We start from the raw sequence: 18,246 nt of genomic DNA, 5'->3' as shown, positions 1-18,246 counted from the left end.
TGTTCATTTCTAGTGAAACTGATTCTTAGTGAATCCATGCTGATTCCCTGTAACTGTCTTGTTCATTTCTAAGTGCCTGCTTGCTCTCTACTGGAAAGTCTATTTTAGAAAATTACCAAACTGTATCATGGTTATTGATTTATATTTATTCCTGATTTATACTTGCTGAATTTGCCCTTACTCCTCCATTTTTATCCTCTGACAGTCCTCCCGTTATTGGTTTCTCAGAAATTATTAATAATGATTATCTAATTTAATCTGCAATATCTTCCAGAACTCAGGACTGGAGGCAAACTTAATTGATTATGGGCTTCTCTTTTGGTCTTCTCTCCTACTTGGGTGTGAGAGAACTTTTTCATATATTTGCTTCACCATTTCCAGGTTAGGAAACATTCTCATTTAAGAGCAAGAAAGACACTGGGCAGTGTCTTTCTTTCACTCTTGTGGAACCAGCTCTCTCATCCAGCGATTCTATCTCTTCTCACCACACCTTCTCCTAAAATGTAATTAAAAAAAAATAACAACAAAAATCACTCCATTTTCACATTCTGTGCTTTAGTCTTCCAAATCCTCACAGGTTCCTGCCAATCTTTTACGTAGTCCACAAGGCTGCCCAAGGACCTAACACACCTACAGGTTTCATCCCCTCACTAGTCCTTTCAACATTCAAATGCCCCATTGGAACCTAGCAACCCAGTGACTTCTTTGGAGGTCTTGTCTCTTCTGTCTTATTGAGACTATTATGTGTTGTCTGAATTATTTTCTAAGTCTTCATATTGCTCTTAAGCTATATACCTTTTTATTAGAGTTTCTAACCATGAGAAGTATATCTCAACTTTTCAAGTGGTTTTTTCCTAAAGGATATAACTAGATCTTTTTTCCTTCCTCCACTCCTACTAAAACTATAATTGGGTAACTTTCTGCCAAACGTCCACATTATTTCCCCATCCTAAAACGATCTTTTATTTTTAAAATGATGTCCAATGTAGGAGTCCCCTTATTTCTTCATGGTTTCACAGAAGAAACCATATGGCCAGTAAAGTAAGTCAGGAACATTTCAGACACCCAGTTTTTAGGCAAATGACACAGGAAACACCCAGCTGACAATTATCTGGCTATCCCCCAACCCTAGTTTTAAGTTTTATGTTAAACGAAGCTCCTAATAGAATTAGGTGATCCATGGAGGAAACCACAACACTGCTTCGGTTCCTCCCTCCTGTCTTTCTGTGTTTCAGACCTCAGATTCGAAGTCACACAGAAGGCAGCAGACAGGAGGTTATGAGAGGACAGCCGGGGTCCTTAAGGTCAAAAGACCTGCTTCTGAATCTTAATTTTGCCCTCACTTTCTAATCCTATCATTATGAACAAGCTTCTTCATCTAGCAGAACTCAGTTTGTGCATCTCTAAAATGGAGAAAACAATATTCATCATAAAAGTCAGTTGTGAATATCAAAGGAGAAAATATACACATAAATACCCAGTACATTAGCAACTGGTTTTACAACAGTATAAACATTTTGAAAATGCACAAACCAAACAAAGAACTTTATTCTTCTCTAGAAATCAGGTTGGGGTGGGTGAGGGAGAGAAAGGGAGATTTATAATCTGCTGATTTCTGTAGTATTTACTGTTTACATTAAGCATTTTTACTCTTGTAATCTAAGGAACCTAGTTTTAAAATGAACAGTTCACCATGACAAAAGGACTTCAACACTTTGTTCTATCATTCATTTGCAGCACATGTATTTCTAATGTAACTCTGAACATCATAATTTTGACTATATGATTGCTCCATGCTATTTAATATAGGTAATACAATTGAGATTATACTTACTTATGAGTGTTCCATTCTCATGTTTAGCTCACTAAATATGCCTCCTTTTTCTAAAGTAGGCTGTAGTTTCCTCATTAAACACACACGCATATAACTATTCTTTTAATTATTGAAGTAGAGTTGATTTATAAAGTTGTGTTAGTTTCAGATGTGTAGCAAAGTGATTCAGATATATATGTGTATATATATTCTTCTTCAGATTCTTTCCCATGATAGGTTATTACAAGATATTGAATATAGTTCCCTGCGCTATACAGTAGGTCTGTATTATCTATTTTATATACAGTAGTGTGTATATCAGATAACTACTCTTAAAATGATGGCAATAGTTGCAGTTTTATTCTAACCCACCATCTTCCCACCCATGCTGCAGCTCACTGTGCTCCTTCGCAGCCCAGAGAATCTTCTCCATATTTCCATCATTCTATGGTTACTTCACTGTCTTGTACAGTCTGCCTTGTTTGTAAATTGTTCTCAGATATCCTGGAGGGGTAGAATGAAGCCACAGGACCCTATCCGTCAAAAGACAAGAACTTTTTTCTTCAGCAGCTTTTCATGACTCACATCCCTCCGGGAGAAAAAAGTTTCAGCAGTTGAGGACCCTTTCACTGTGTTTCCTAGATGCCAGAAAATGATGTCTCTGGGCATTTTTCAGGGGCTTTCATTCTCTGCCTCCCTGAGGGGTTCAGGTCCTGATGAATAGAACCTGAAGATTAGAAAACTGTAGCATCCAGAAGAGATGGCCTCTCCAGTGTCACCCAGAAACTCCAGAATCAAGCCAAGCGCACACACAGACAGGGCTCTTATCACCCGTCTGCCACAGAGGTACTTGCATCCGAAAGAAGCCAGGTACTCAGTACAGAAGTGCTGGCAGTGCTGGCTCAGCGCCATCGCAATCAGGCTAAGTAAACAAGCAACACCCCCCTGTTCAGATGAACCAATAGAGGTCATTTTGTTCAGGGTGTCTAGGCGTGAGAAAAGAAAAAGTAAATGGCATACTGGCCTTCATCCGTCCACTCACCTCCATTCCCCCAAATTCACTCACATCCTAGGATATATATTAAAAAAGAGTCTTTACCAAATGCAAAAAGTATCTGGATCCTAAATCTGCATTATATTGTGTGCTAAGGCGCCAGATGTTCTTGCTGTTCTCTTTGTAGTTACGTGAGAGGTACCAGGATTTGAAAAGATATGGAAAACATTTCTGACAGCTCTAGGCTACATTAAGGGTTGGTTTTAATAGCAGGCCCGATCTCTAAGAACATGCCACGTGGCTGTGTATGAATTTGGCTGCTGGTTTCTGTTGCCAGATGAAATGATGATTAATCGGGACTCAGCTGTGAGTTGTTTGATAGTACTTGTGCTCTTTGCTAACAGCTGCTTATTTCAAGCTGTGCTTCCTACACGTCAAATATAAACCTGAAACCACAATTTCCAGAAGGGGAATTTCAAAGTACGCATAGAGTATATTGGAACATTCAACGTTGTTTCCAATTAAAGTCCACTTAGTATATTATGTAACTAAAGTCAGTGAAAAGATAGAAATGTTCAGAATACATGAGGTAGGTAGCCAGGAAAAACAAAAACAAACTTGTTATTAGATTTACATATAATCTGTGTATATATTTTAAAATGTATAAATTTCACAAATACTCTAAGTATAAAATGCTCCTTGATACGCTAGTGCCACTTTCCTTTTTTATTCTGTAATAAATAAAAACAGTGAAATATTATTGGCAGGTAAATAACAATTTTACATTCTTTATTCGAAATAAATAAACATTTTAAAGTAAATGGTTCTTTTTTTGACCAGGTCCTCAACACTTCCTTATTTGCCTTTTAATCAAAAATATCATAAGAATAGCATTTGTATCCTTGGACTACGTATACTCCAAACAGAAACAAAATGTTGAAAAGGCAAAGAAAATGTTGGTCCAGCCCGTCAGAAGTTTAGAAAGGTATATGCCTAAAATTTGGCATGCACCAAAAAAAATGGATATATTTTTTTTGTTTTGTCTTAACCTAGATAATAAATGTCTAATGTGGACTGTCCATGTGGCATACAGTTCCCAAATTAAACTCTTTCAGAGACTGCTGTTTTTAGCAAAAGAGGGGGAAGTGAGAATTAGACAACACCCAGCCTCTTTCTATACAACCGCAGCCAAGTTGTCTAAAAACCTAATTGGGCCAATTCACTGTAGTTCATTGTTAGACTGAGTTATAAGAGGACCCCAGAAACTTAAAACAACCTCACTGGGACACCTGAACAGGATTGATCCTGGTCCAGCGTCTATTATAAAGTCTAGGAGAGAAAGAGGAGTGCCCTTCCCATTTCTCTGTCTTTTCCTCACCCTTGAATTACCTGTTTGGGACCTACTCCCTAATACTCCAAATACAGAATCCAGGGAAGTATCTGGCAAAGCGTCCAGAAAAGCTTAGCGATCTAGAGGTGAAAAGGGAGCTGGGTAAAGGCCTGCTATCCTTTATCTTTCATGTGCAGTCAGTTCCCTCCGGGTTTCTTAAAATGGTACTTCCCCTGTCTCCCTCCCCCAGGTGGCCAACCTGCTGAGGCTGTTCCAGATCCCGCAGATAAGCTACGCGTCCACCAGCGCCAAGCTCAGCGACAAGTCGCGCTATGATTATTTTGCCAGGACCGTGCCCCCCGACTTCTACCAGGCCAAAGCCATGGCCGAGATCTTGCGTTTCTTCAACTGGACCTACGTGTCCACTGTGGCCTCCGAGGGCGATTACGGGGAGACAGGGATCGAGGCGTTCGAGCAGGAAGCCCGCCTGCGCAACATCTGCATCGCCACGGCGGAGAAGGTGGGGCGCTCCAACATCCGCAAGTCCTACGACAGCGTGATCCGCGAGCTCCTGCAGAAGCCCAACGCGCGCGTCGTGGTCCTCTTCATGCGCAGCGACGACTCGCGCGAGCTCATCGCCGCCGCCAGCCGCGCCAACGCCTCCTTCACCTGGGTGGCGAGCGACGGCTGGGGCGCGCAGGAGAGCATCGTCAAGGGCAGCGAGCACGTGGCCGACGGCGCCATCACCCTGGAGCTAGCCTCCCAGCGCATCCGCCAGTTCGACCGCTACTTCCAGAGCCTCAGCCCCTACAGCAACCACCGCAACCCCTGGTTCCGGGACTTCTGGGAGCAGAAGTTCCAGTGTAGCCTCCAGAACAAGCACAACCACCGGCGCCCTTGCGACAAGCACCTGGCCATCGACAGCAGCAACTACGAACAAGAATCCAAGATCATGTTCGTGGTGAACGCAGTGTACGCCATGGCCCACGCCCTGCACAAAATGCAGCGCACCCTCTGTCCCAACACCACCAAGCTCTGCGACGCCATGAGGATCCTGGACGGGAAGAAGTTGTACAAGGATTACTTGCTGAAAATCAACTTCACAGGTAAGCGAGGAGCCTTTAATCATCTTCTGTGGTGCGAACAGTGAATCAAAGAGGAATCAAATACCTCTTCCCCCGACTCAGAAATCTTTTTTTTCAGACCTACACAAGGGGCTCAAACTGTGAAATATTCCAAGGTGCGATACAATGGCTTTTTGATGTTCTTACTTATTTTTGAGTGAATATCTTGGCTGGTACACCACATGAAATTGAAAGGCCCCCTAGGCTGCACTGATATGTGGTAGCTGCCTAGACGCGGGCCATGCTACATTTATTCTCTTTCTTGTGATTAGCTGTAGGATATGACACGTGTGATATGGGCATTTAATCTTCTTTAGCAGAATTGACAACTCTCTAAGGAACATGAACTTCCAAGCTTTCCTTCTGGGTGATTTGACCAAAAGAGTCTCATAACTTTCTCAGTGGGGGAGAGAAAAAAAGTCACTCTTTTCCCAGAGCCTAATTAGGGAGGGAGAGGGAAAGATACTCAGAGCATGATGATTCCAGGCATTTGAGTTTATATCTTCTGCTGTACAGCAGCATTTCCATGTCAGTATTAAGGGCTGTGGATTTTCTCAAATGACGTTATGAAATGAAACTGTTTTCCTGGGAGCTTGACTTTAAGCAAACTGAAGACTGATGGAAGTCATTCTGATACAGACGTGAAATTCCAAAGGTGTATTCAAAGTGGCTATTGCCGCAACTTCATTTCTTTATAAATATGGTCTAAACATTTCTCAATATAGCACTGTGTTTTGATGCACTACTAATATATAAAAAGCAAGAAATCTTTAGAACTGCATTCTCTTCTAAGGTGCGTGTGATATCAGTGCATCAGGGTACTAATTTGGGGGATTTTAGCTTAATCCTAAATCCTAAAATGGTAAGTAATATTATTGGGCACAAAAGATTTTGATGCCAAAAATAGTACAATGATAAAATGCTTTCATTGTCTAAATTGCTAATCATCTCCCATGCCACTAGGGCATCATTCTAGTCTGCAGAGTCTGTTTCAATTGATTTATCATCCAAGACATGAAAGTTTGTATGCTCAAATCATACTATCATTGGAGCAAGTGGCAGTTCTCACATCTTCCTTACAGATTTGACTCAGAAGTCAAATGGCCTGAAAAATCACTGGTAGTACTGAGAAAAGACCTCATGACAATTGGCTCCTATTCTAGAACTCTAACCCCTAAACTAGTCTTGAAAATAAGCACAAAAATTACCAGACTGCATTTTTGCACATCCTTTCTTCATTCCACCCAGAGGGAGCCAAAAGTAGCGGAGATCAGTATTCCCTGCTATTCATCTGATGGATACCATCTTTATCATTAGAATGACCACTGTAAATGTTAAGATTAAAACTTTCCTGTGCCCTGTACTCCCACAGGTATATTCCATATAGGAATGTGTGTGTGTGTGTGTGTGTGTGTGTGTGTGTGTGTGTTCCATATATTTATTTATTTATTCAGGATTTATCTCAAAATCCCAGATCATTTCACACTGACATCTCCAGAATATAAGACTGCACCACAGTGTCAGTAAAAAAGAATATCTTTACTCTAAATATAAATGAACTCTCAGGTATCTATAAATAGCATCTACAATGCACTTAATTCTTAAAGATGAATAAGATTAGCACCGTTCTCCCGTTTCGACTAACCTTGGGGTAACCATTTATCTTTATGCACCACAAGTATTAATTAACTCTGTTATTGTAGTTCATTACTCCTTAGGATGCAAATATACAAATACATCCACGCATCAACAGCTAATAAAAAGAAACCTCTTGGATTTCAGAGAGCCTTTACAAGGTGTTTTCTGTAAGCAAAATATTTTCCTTCATTTCACTGACTGAGTCTTAAATGGCAAAGAAAAGTGAAGAAATAAGGCCATTATTTGGATAAATAAAACAACAGGATCTTCTTTCTTTTTTTATTTTTGAATTTTATTATATATTTTTTTTATACAGCAGGTTCTTATTAGACATCAGTTTCATACACATCAGTGTATACATGTCAATCCCAATCGCCCAATTCATCACACCACCACCACCACCCCCACCACCACTTTCCCAGCTTGGTGTCAATACGTTTGTTCTCTACATCTGTCTCTCAAATTCTGCCCTGCAAACCGGTGCATCTGTACCATTTTTCAGGTTCCACATACAAGCGTTAATATACAATATTTGTTTTTCCCTTTCTGACTTACTTCACTCTGTATGACAGTCTCTAGATCCATCCACGTCTCAACAAATGACACAATTTCGTTCCTTTTTATGGCTGAGTAATATTCCACTGTATATATGTACCACATCTTCTTTATCCATTCGTCTGTCAATGGGCATTTAGGTTGCTTCCATGACCTGGCTATTGTAAATAGTGCTGCAATGAACATTGGGGTGCGTGTGTCTTTTTGAATTATGGTTTTCTCAGGGTATATGGTATACTATATGTCCGGTAGTGGGATTGCTGGATCATATGGTAATTCTATTTTTAGTTTTTTAAGGAACCTCTATACTGTTCTCCATACTGGCTGTATCAATTTACATTCCCACCAACAGTGCAAGAGGGTTCCCTTTTCTCCACACCCTCTCCAGCATTTGTTGTTTGTAGATTTTTTGATGATGCCCATTCTGACTGGTGTGAGGTGATACCTCATTGTAGTTTTGATTTGCATTTCTCTAATAATTAGTGATGTTGAGCAGCTTTTCTTGTGCTTCTTGGCCATCTGTATGTCTTCTTTGGAGAAATGTCTATTTAGGTCTTCTGCCCATTTTTGGATGGGGTTGTTTGTTTTTTTAATTTTAAGCTGCATGAGCTGTTTATATATTTGGGAGATTAATCCTTTGACCGTTGCTTCATTTGCAAATATTTTCTCCCATTCTGAGGGTTGTCTTTTTCTCTTGCTTATGGTTTCCTTTGCTGTGCAAAAGCTTTGAAGTTTCATTAGGTCCCATTTGTTTATTTTTGGTTTTATTTCCATTTCTCTAGGAGGTGGGTCAAAAAGGATCTTGCAGTGATTTATGTCATAGAGTGTTCTGCCTGTGTTTTCCTCTAAGAGTTTTATAATGTCTGGTCTTACATTTAGGTCTCTAATCCATTTTGAGTTTATTTTTGTGTATGGTGTTAGGGAGTGGCCTAATTTCATTCTTTACATGTAGCTGTCCAGTTTTCCCAGCACCACTTATTGAAGAGACTATCTTTTCTCCATTGTATATCCTTGCCTCCTTTGTCATAGAGTAGTTGACCATAGGTGCATGGGTTTATCTCTGGGCTTTCTATCTTGTTCCATTGATCTATGTTTTTGTTTTTGTGCCAGTACTATACTATGTTGATTACTGTAGCTTTGTAGTATAGTCTGAAGTCAGGGAGTCTGATTCCTCCAGCTCCGCTTTTTTCCTACAAGACTGCTTTGGCTATTCGGGGTCTTTTAGGTCTCCTTACAAATTTTAAGATTTTTTGTTCTAGTTCCGTAAAAAATGCCATTGGTAATTTGATAGGGATTGCATTGAATCTGTAGATTGCTTTGGGTGGTATAGTCATTTTCACAATATTGATTCTTCCAATCCAAGAACATGGTATATCTCTCCATCTGTTGGTATCATCTTTAATTTCTTTCATCAGTGTCTTATAGTATTCTGCATACAGGTCTTTTGTCTCCCTAGGTAGGTTTATTCCTAGGTATTTTATTCTTTTCATTGCAATAGTAAATGGGAGTGTTTCCTTAATTTCTCTTTCAGATTTTTCATCATTAGTGTATAGGAATGCAAGAGATTTCTGTGCATCAATTTTTTATCCTGCTACTCTACTGAATTCATTGATTAGCTCTAGTAGTTTTCTGGTGGCATCTTTAGGATTCTCTATGTATAGTATCATGTCATCTGCAAACAGTGACACTTTTACTTCTTCTTTTCAAATTTGTATTCCTTTTATTTCTTTTTCTTCTCTGATTGCCGTGGCTAGGTCTTCCAAAACTATGTTGAATAACAGTGGTGAGAGTGGACATCCTTGTCTTGTTCCTGATCTTAGAGGAAATGCTTTCTGTTTTTCACCATTGAGAATGATGTTTTCTGTGGGTTTGTCGTATATGGCCTTTATTATGTTGAGGTAGGTTCCCTCTATGCCCACTTTCTGGAGAGTTTTTATCATAAATTGGTGTTGAATTTTGTCAAAAGCTTTTTCTGCATCTATTGAGATGATCATATGGTTTTTATTCTTCAGTTTGTTAATATGGTGTATCACATTGATTGATTTGCGTATATTAAAGAATCCTTGCATTGCTGGGATAAATCCGACTTAATCATGGAGTGTGATCCTTTTAATGTGTTGTTGGATTCTGTTTGCTAACATTTTGTTGAGGATTTTTGTATCTATATTTATCAGTGATATTAGTGTGTAATTTTCTTTTATTGTAGTATCTTTGTCTGGTTTTGGTATCAGGGTGATGGTGGCCTCATAGAATGTGTTTGGGAGTGTTCCTTCCTGTGCAATTTTTTGGAAGAGTTTGAGAAGGATGGGTGTTAGGTCTTCTCTAAATGTTTGATAGAATTCACCTGTGAAGACATCTGGTCCTGGACTTTTGTTTGTTGGAAGATTTTTTTTTTTTTTTTTTTGCACTATGCGGGTCTCTCACAGTTGTGGCCTCTCCCGTTGCAGAGCACAGGCTCCGGACGCGCAGGCTCAGCGGCCATGGCTTATGGGCCCAGCCGCTTCACGGTTTGTGGGATCCTCCCGGACCGGGGCACGAACCTGTGTCCCCTGCATTGGCAGGCGGACTCTCAACCACTGCACCACCAGGGAAGCCCTGTTGGAAGATTTTTCATCACAGTTTCAATTTCACTACTTGTGATTGGTCTGTTCGTATTTTCTATTTCTTCCTGGTTCAGTTTTGGAAGATTATACCTTTCTAAGAATTTGTCCATTTCATCCAGGTTGTCCATTTTATTGGCATAGAGTTGCTTGTAGTAGTCTCTTAAGATGCTTTGTATTTCTGCGGTGTCTGCTGTAACATCTCCTTATCCATTTCTAATTTTATTGATTTGAGTCCTCTCTCTCTTTTTCTTGATGAGTCTGACTAACGATTTATCAATTTTGTTTATCTTCTCAAAGAACCAACTTTTAGTGTTATTGACCTTTGCTATTGTTTTCTTTGTTTCTATTTCATTTATTTCTACTCTGATCTTTATGATTTCTCTCCTGCTAACTTTGGGTTTTGTTTGTCCTTCTTTCTCTAGTTCCTTTAGGTGTAAGTGTAGATTGTTTATTTGAGATTTTTCTTGTTTCTTGAGGTAGGCTTGTATAGCTATGAACTTCCCTCTTAGAACTGCTTTTGCTGCCTCCCATAGGTTTTGGATCATCGTGTTTTCATTGTCATTTGTCTCTAGGTACTTTTTGATTTCCTCTTTGATTTCTTCAGTGATCTCTTGGTTATTTAGTAACATATTGTTTAGCCTCCATGTGTTTGTGTTTTTTACGGTTTTTTCCCCTGTAATTGATTTCTAATCTCATAGCGTTGTGGTCAGAAAAGATGCTTGACATGATTTCAAATTTCTTAAATTTACTGAAGCTTGATTTGTGACCCAAGATGGGATCTATCCTGGAGAATGTTCCGTGCGCACTGGAGAAGAAAGTGTATTCTGCAGTTTTTGGATGGAATGTTCTATAAATATCAATTAAATCTGTCTGGTTTATTGTGTCATTTATAGCTTGTGTTTCCTTATTAATTTTCTGTTTGGATGATCTGTCCATTGGTGTAAGTGAGGTGTTAAAGTCCCCCACTATTATTGTGCTACTGTCAGTTTCCTCTTTTACAGCTGTTAGCAGTTGCCTTATGTATTGAGGTGCTCCTTTGTTGGGTGAATATATATTTATAATTGTTATATCTTCTTCTCAGATTGATCCCTTGATCATTATGTAGTGTCCTTCCTTGTCTCTTGTAACATTCTTTATTTTAAAGTCTATTTGATCTGATATGAGTATTGCTATTCCAGCTTTTTGTTTTGTTTTGTTTTTTGTGGTACGTGGGCCTCTCACTATTGTGGCCTCTCCCGTTGTGGAGCACAGGCTCCGGACTCACAGGCTCAGTGGCCATGGCTCACAGGCCCAGCCGCTCTGCAGCATGTGGGATCTTCCCGGACCGGGGCACAAACCTGTGTCCCCTGCATCGGCAGGCAGACTCTCAACCACTGCGCCACCAGGGAAGCCCAACTCCAGCCTTCTTTTGATTTCCATTTGCATGGAATATCTTTTTCCATCCCCTCACTTTCAGTCTGTAAGTGTCCCTAGGTCTGAAATGGGTCTCCTATAGACCCCATATAGATGGGTCTTGCTTTTGTATCCATTCAGCAAGGCTGTGTCCTTTGGTTGGAACATTTAATCCATTCACATTTAAAGTAATTATCGATATGTGTGTTCCTATGACCATTTTCTTAATTGTTTTGGGTTTGTTTTTGTGGGTCCTTTTCTCCTCTTGTGTTTCCCACTTAGAGAAGTTCCTTTAGCATTTGTTGTAGAGCTGGTTTGGTGGTGCTGAATTCTTTTCGCTTTTACTTGTCTGTAAAGCTTTTGATTTCTGCATCGAATCTGAATGAGATCCTTGCTGGGTAGAGTAATCTTGGTTGTAGGTTCTTCCTTTTCATCACTTTAAGTATGTCATTCCACTCCCTTCTGGCTTGTAGAGTTTCTGCTGAGATACCAGCTGTTAACCTTTGGGAGTTCCCTTGTATGGTATTTGTCATTTTTCCCTTGATGCTCTCAATAATTTTTCTTTGTCTTTAATTTTTGCCCATTTGATTACTATGTGTCTTGGCATGTTTCTCCTTGGGTTTATCCTGTATGGGACTCTCTGCGCTTCCTGGACTTGGGTGGCTATTTCCTTTCCCACGTTAGGGAAGTTTTCGACTATAATCTCTTCAGATATTTTCTCTGGTCCTTTCTCTCTCTCTTCTCCTTCTGGGATCCCTATAATGAGAATGTTGTTGTGTTTAATGTTGTCCCAGAGGTCTCTTAGGCTGTCTTCATTTCTTTTCATTCTTTTTTCTTTATTCTGTTCCGAAGCAGTGAATTCCACCATTCTGTCTTCCAGATCACTTATCCGTTCTTCTGCCTCAGTTATTCTGCTACTGATTCCTTCTAGTGTAGTTTTCATTTTAGTTATTGTATTGTTCATCTCTGTTTGTTTGTACTTTAATTCTTCTAGGTCTTTGTTAAACATTTCTTGCACCTTCTCGATCTTTGCCTCCATTCTTTTTCCGAGGTCCTGGATCATCTTCACTATCATTATTCTGAATTCTTTTTCTGGAAGGTTGCCTATCTCCACTTCATTTAGTTGTTTTTCTGGGGTTTTATCTTGTTCCTTCATCTGGTACATAGCCCTCTACCTTTTCATCTTGTCTATCTTTCTGTGAATGTGGTTTTTGTTCCACAGGCTGCAGGATTGCAGTTCTTCTTGCTTCTGCTGTCTTCCCTCTGGTGGATGAGGCTATCTAAGAGGCTTGTGCAAGTTTCCTGATGGGAGGGACTGGTCGTGGGTAGAGCTGACTGTTGCTCTGGTGGGCAGAGCTTAGTAAAACTTTAAACCACCTGACTGCTGATGGGTGGTGCTGGGTACCCTCCCTGTTGGTTGTTTGGCCTGAGGCAACCCAACACTGGAGCCTACCTGGGCTCTTTGGTGGGGCTAATGGCGGACTCTGGGAGGGCTCACACCAAGGAGTATTTCCCAGAACTTCTGCTGCCAGTGTCCTTGTCCCCATGGTGAGGCACAGCCACCCCTCGCCTCTGTAGCAGGCCCTCTAACACTAGCAGGTAGGTCTGGTTCAGTCTCCTATGGGGTCACTGCTCCTTCCCCTGGGTCCTGATGCGCACACTACTTTGCGTGTGCCCTCCAAGAGTGTAGTCTCTGTTTCCCCCAGTCCTGTTGAAGTCCTGCAATCAAATCCCACTAGCCTTCAAAATCTGATTCTCTAGGAATTCCTCCTCCTGTTGCCAGACCCCCAGGTTGGGAAGCCTGATGTGGTGCTCAGAACCTTCACTCCACTGGGTGGACTTCCGTGGTATAAGTGTTCTCCAGTCTGTGAGTCACCAACTCAGCAGTTATGGGATTTGATTTTACTGTGATTGCACCCCTCCTACCATCTCATTGTGGCTTCTCCTTTGTCTTTGGATGTGGGGTATCTTTTTTGGTGAGTTCTAGTGTCTTCCTGTCATTGACTGTCCAGCAGCTAGTTGTGATTCTGGTGTTCTTGCAGAGGGAGTGAGAGTATGTCCTTCTACTCTGTCATCTTGGTTCAGGCCGAGAGCATCACCCAACAGGATCTTCTTTTTGTCTCCTCGTTCAGTTACTGACTTTGATTCTACAATTTAGTTTGGCTGTGCAGACCTGACCACAAAGTGCTATTTTCACCTTCTCAATTTGCTCAAAATTGCCAATCATTCTCCATCTCTGAAGAGAATAGAAGGGTGAAAAAACAGACTCCAACTACAGAAAAGAGGGAATTTAGACCAGCCACCAGGTACATATGCATAGCAGTGAGACTTGGACTAGAAAATGCCTTACTACTGGAGGATACTGGGACAATGAATTAGCTAAATATGTATATTAAATAATAAGGCTAACCTAGTCAGCTATTGAAAAGCATGTCTGTTTTACATTTTTTTTCTGAAGTAGTATCTCTGATTTTCTAACTTGAATATTGAGGTAGTGGACTAGGCACAATAGTGAACGCTTAGCAAACACTACACAATCTTTGCTCAGATCAGAAAAGTCCTCTTCCAGCCAGCTGCCTGTAGTCCATGCATTTACTCCAGGATTCTTCTGACAGACAGTTATAGCCAATGCCCTTAGAGCTCTAGCCCTCTCAGGATGGAAGAGCTAAGCCTCCTGAGAATACTCCTCTGTCCCTTGGTATATCCCTACTAGCAAGTTCCAGCAATGGCCACCATGAGTATTCCTTGAAGTTAACCCAATATGAATATTCCTTTTGCAAAAGAGATTTGGCAGAAGTATGCTTTGCTAAAGATTCTTCTGAACAGTAAATTCTCCTGGCGTAAGATCTAACGACCTCTCTAGACTCATCTCCTGCCACACACCCAGCATTCACCATTCCTTCCATTAAGGAACTACTTGTAGTTCGCCAAGCACGCGCCCTTATTTTTGCCTTTGTGCCCTCTGTCTATGCTGTTTCCTCCACCTAGAACACTCTCACCCCAGCCCCTTCTGCCCTATCTAGCACCTTCACTTATTCCATCTCAACTGCTACTACCCTGGTCCAAGCCAGCAACACCTCAACACTGCATCCCTAGAATAGTCTCCAAATTGATTTACTCTTAGCCACCTCCAACACAGCCACAACACAACAGCCAGGATGCCCTTTTATAGTGTAAGCCAGAGCGAGTCACTCCTCTGCTCAAAACCTCTTAGGGAGTTCCCCCATGTCACTCACAGTCAAAGTCAAAGTCCTTACAGTGTTCTACAAGGTCCTGCCTGATCTGCCCTCCCCCCACAATCCCTTGCTGCTCCTCTTTCATCACCTTTTACTCTCCCTCTTGCTCACTTCACTTCAGCCACCTTTGTTTCCAAACTTAGGGCTTTCCCACCCCCAGTTCCCTCTGATTGTAATGCCCTTTCCCCAGACATCTTACTTCCGTCAAGCTTTACTTAAACCCCAGCCTCTTATTGAGATCCACCTGGCAATCCTTCTTAAGACTGCAACTCACTGCCTCCAACCCCACCACATGTGCCCTATTTCCCTTTAACCTGCTCTACTTTTATTTAGTCCATGATTTTTTCACCTTCTCTCATACCACATGAACATTTTCATGTTTATTCTTTATTGTTTGATCTTCACACTTGAATATAAACTCCATGAAAACAGAAATTATTGTCGGTTTTATTCACTGATGTAGCCCAAGCATAATAGATATTCAGTAAATATTTGTTGATTATAAATAGCTCTTAACACCCAAATTCGTATTTCCTTCTCTATCTCCATTACTAGATTGTGAGCTTTTGTCAAGGCAGAGAACATATGTTTCATCTTTGATCTCAAATACCCAACACATTTTCGGGTACAGAGTTGCACATTATATCAATGTTTACTGAAGGAATACAGAATGAGAAAAACAGTCGATAGATTTATAATGTGATTCTTTTTGTGAAAATTAAATGTGTATGATTTTTTCATTAACAAATTAATTTCAAGAAAGAAAAGTATATGCCTTCTAGAATGGCTGGCTTTTTTTTTAACCTAAGCACCGTCCATTAGTTATGTTCTATCTTCGTATTTGAGGCAAAATTAAAACCAAAGAGCATTAGCAGTGGATCTCTTGTTTGTCCCTGTTTTATAGATGAAGCCCCCAAAGTGAAGGTGATTTGCCCAAGATCATCATCTGGTTAGTGGCAGGGAACAAGGTTGAAATCCAAGTCATCAGATCCAGTGCTGCTTTTATACGTAACCCAAGAACTCTGGGAAGTTGAGGACTTTGATCCCAAACACCTAACACAGTTTCTGACATACTCTCACTATTAATGGAATGTTTATTAAAGGAATGAAAGACGATCAGTAAATAAGTTCAAAATGGGTTTCTTCTGTGCTGCTTTTTATTATCCCTTTAATGCTCCTGGGACACTTTCTCAATTATTTGGAGCTAAGGTGATTCAGAAAACACCCAAACTTTGGAAGGTGAGCCTCAGACTCTACACCTTAGGATATTAAAAAAAAAAAGCTTCAAAGCATTTTTTATTAGTAAAATTTCTCCATCTGAAAGAGCCACGTCATCTTGAATTCTAAAATAAATATTTAAAAGAGAATTATGTCTCGTGGCACGAGACTTTTCCAAATAATTTTGAATAAAATTCCGTGCACTTATCATGTAAAAGGAAAGCTTAAACTACCCAAGGCAGTTCCAGACAGAGGAAACAGAGAGGGCTATTAAACTTTTAAAGAAATGCAATGTCACTGTCATTTTATGTGTTCACAGTACAATATAACCTCTCTCACTTTTTATTCTGAGACGAGTTCCAGAAAATGGAATAGACTAAAATCATAGAGTTACAAAAGGCCTTCCTGAAAGATGAACTTGCTTCTACTCCTCACTTGACAGAGGTGGAAATTCAGGATGTCAGCATTAAGATCTTCACTTACTGAAGCACATAAAAGTGAACTCAACTGTCAGGTGACGTGGTAACCAGAGTGCACACAAATGAAAAGAAATAAGAAAGCACTCCCACTTACTGTGCATACTGCCAGAGGTGCTCCAAGACACAGCCGGCGTCGAGGAGGCATTATCTTAGGAATAACACTCAGAACGTTCCTTTGCGTGATTTGCAGGCCTGGGTTAAAATGTTTGAGAATGGAAAAACTGAGAATTTTACACAACAGGAAATTTATCCAAGATCACATAGTAAATAGGTGACAGAGCAAACCATAAGGTCCTGAATGTAGCCAGTGATTCCAAAGATAAGTTTAGACTTTATGCTGGGACCTGGGGACCCAACGGTTAACAAGACAGACGGGGTCCCAGCTTCATGGAGCTTATACCAGCAGCCAGTCCACAGAACAGTCCCAAAGTAGAGAAGCAGAATTAGTGGGGCTGCGTAAAAAAGAATGAAATAATGCCATTTGCAGCAAGGTGGATGGACCTAGAGATTTTCATACTAAGTGAAGCAAGTCAGACAAAGAAAGACAAATATCATATGATATCACTTACATGTGGAATCTAAAAAAATGATAGAAATGTACTTATTTACAAAACATAAACAGACTTAGAAAACAAACTTATGGTTACCAGAGAGGAAAAGTGGGGGGGGGGGGTGCGGATAAATTAGGAGGTTGGAATTAACATATACACACTACTATATACAAAATAGATAATCAACAGGACCTACTGTATAACACAGGGAACTATACTCAATATTCTGTATAACCGATATGGGAAAAGAATCTGAAAAAGAATGGATATATGTATAGGTGTAACTTTGCTGTACACCTGAAACTAACACAACATTGTAAATCCATGATACTCCAATATAAAATAAAAATTTAAAAACAGAATTAGTGGGGCTGCAATAGTAGGGTCTTGCCTTAAATTCTGTGTTCTATTTTGGTTTTGAGTTTTGCTTTGGATTGGAAAATCATTGTGTATCTTATTTCCAGAATAAATCTAAATTCACTGAACAAATCTTAATTCAAGCCTTATTCCCAAGGCTTGAATTATAAGTGAAGAGGGCATCTCCTTGTTACTGCTGGACCTGGTAGTCATAATGGGCTGGATAGTAGGACACAGGTGTGACAGGATTTTTGCTCATTCGTTTGTTAGTTGCTTTTCTTTCTCTATTTCTTTCTTTCTTTCTTTTTTTTTTTGTGTGGCACACTTATCTCCTGGTACCAGCAAAGAGACAGACTACTGAGATCAGAGGCCCAGAGCCTCACGGAGATTGTCTAGTTTTGTTCTTATGTTTACAATTGTCCATATCTGAAAGAGGGGCAGAGGCAGAAAATGAGTAGTCCAGCCTTGCTGCCCCATTCACCTCTGCGACTGACTCATTCCCATCGGTAGAAAATTCACTCCTGGTTGGAGGGGTAATCACAGAGCACAGGCTGGGAAGGGCAGATTTTCTGGGACACTGCACTCTAAGGAATATGTGTGAGCTGGCCCCAACCCAGCAAGGCTCTCCTCTTGAAAAGTCCGGGGCCATCCAAGGCACAGCGAGGAAGCCAAAATGGTAATGGCCACATCTTTAGATGAATGGGCTTTGAAGTTCCTGAAAGAGCAAACTGCTCTTGATCTCGCTTCCTCCCCTGGAACATTTGTAGTTCCCACAAAAGCACAGAAACTTGTTCCAGCTCTGCTGATCAAAAGCATTTTCAAAAACGTAAAGATAAATATCCTGTACTTTTTTTTTTGCCCCTTTCTCTCTGGTCAGCTTCCTGGGGTCACCAGAATAAGATCTAAACCCCCAGAGGACACCACTCATGTGATTACTTATTTGTTTATGCATCACG

General features: G+C 40.5%; 1 protein-coding gene across 4 annotated transcripts in view; it reads left to right on the top strand.

Annotated features, from left to right (window-relative positions):
- GRM3 (glutamate metabotropic receptor 3) overlaps nucleotides 1-18,246 on the top strand; it is a 235,624-nt gene that overhangs the window by 147,094 nt on the left and 70,284 nt on the right. For 3 of the 4 annotated variants that reach the window (XM_027102726.1, XM_027102727.1, XM_027102728.1), the window contains one exon: nucleotides 4,388-5,243. The exons of the other annotated variant lie outside the window; for it this stretch is intronic. In XM_027102726.1, the coding sequence (XP_026958527.1) occupies nucleotides 4,388-5,243 (856 nt within the window). The remainder of the gene's footprint in view (nucleotides 1-4,387; nucleotides 5,244-18,246) is intronic. 4 annotated transcript variants of the gene reach the window in all.

The sequence above is a fragment of the Aethalodelphis obliquidens genome, unplaced genomic scaffold, assembly GCF_003676395.1.
Source record: "Aethalodelphis obliquidens isolate GAN/ISIS:26980383/991018 unplaced genomic scaffold, ASM367639v1 scaffold5, whole genome shotgun sequence".
Lineage (NCBI taxonomy): Eukaryota > Metazoa > Chordata > Mammalia > Artiodactyla > Delphinidae > Aethalodelphis > Aethalodelphis obliquidens.
This window is presented reverse-complemented; position numbering and strand designations above follow the sequence as displayed.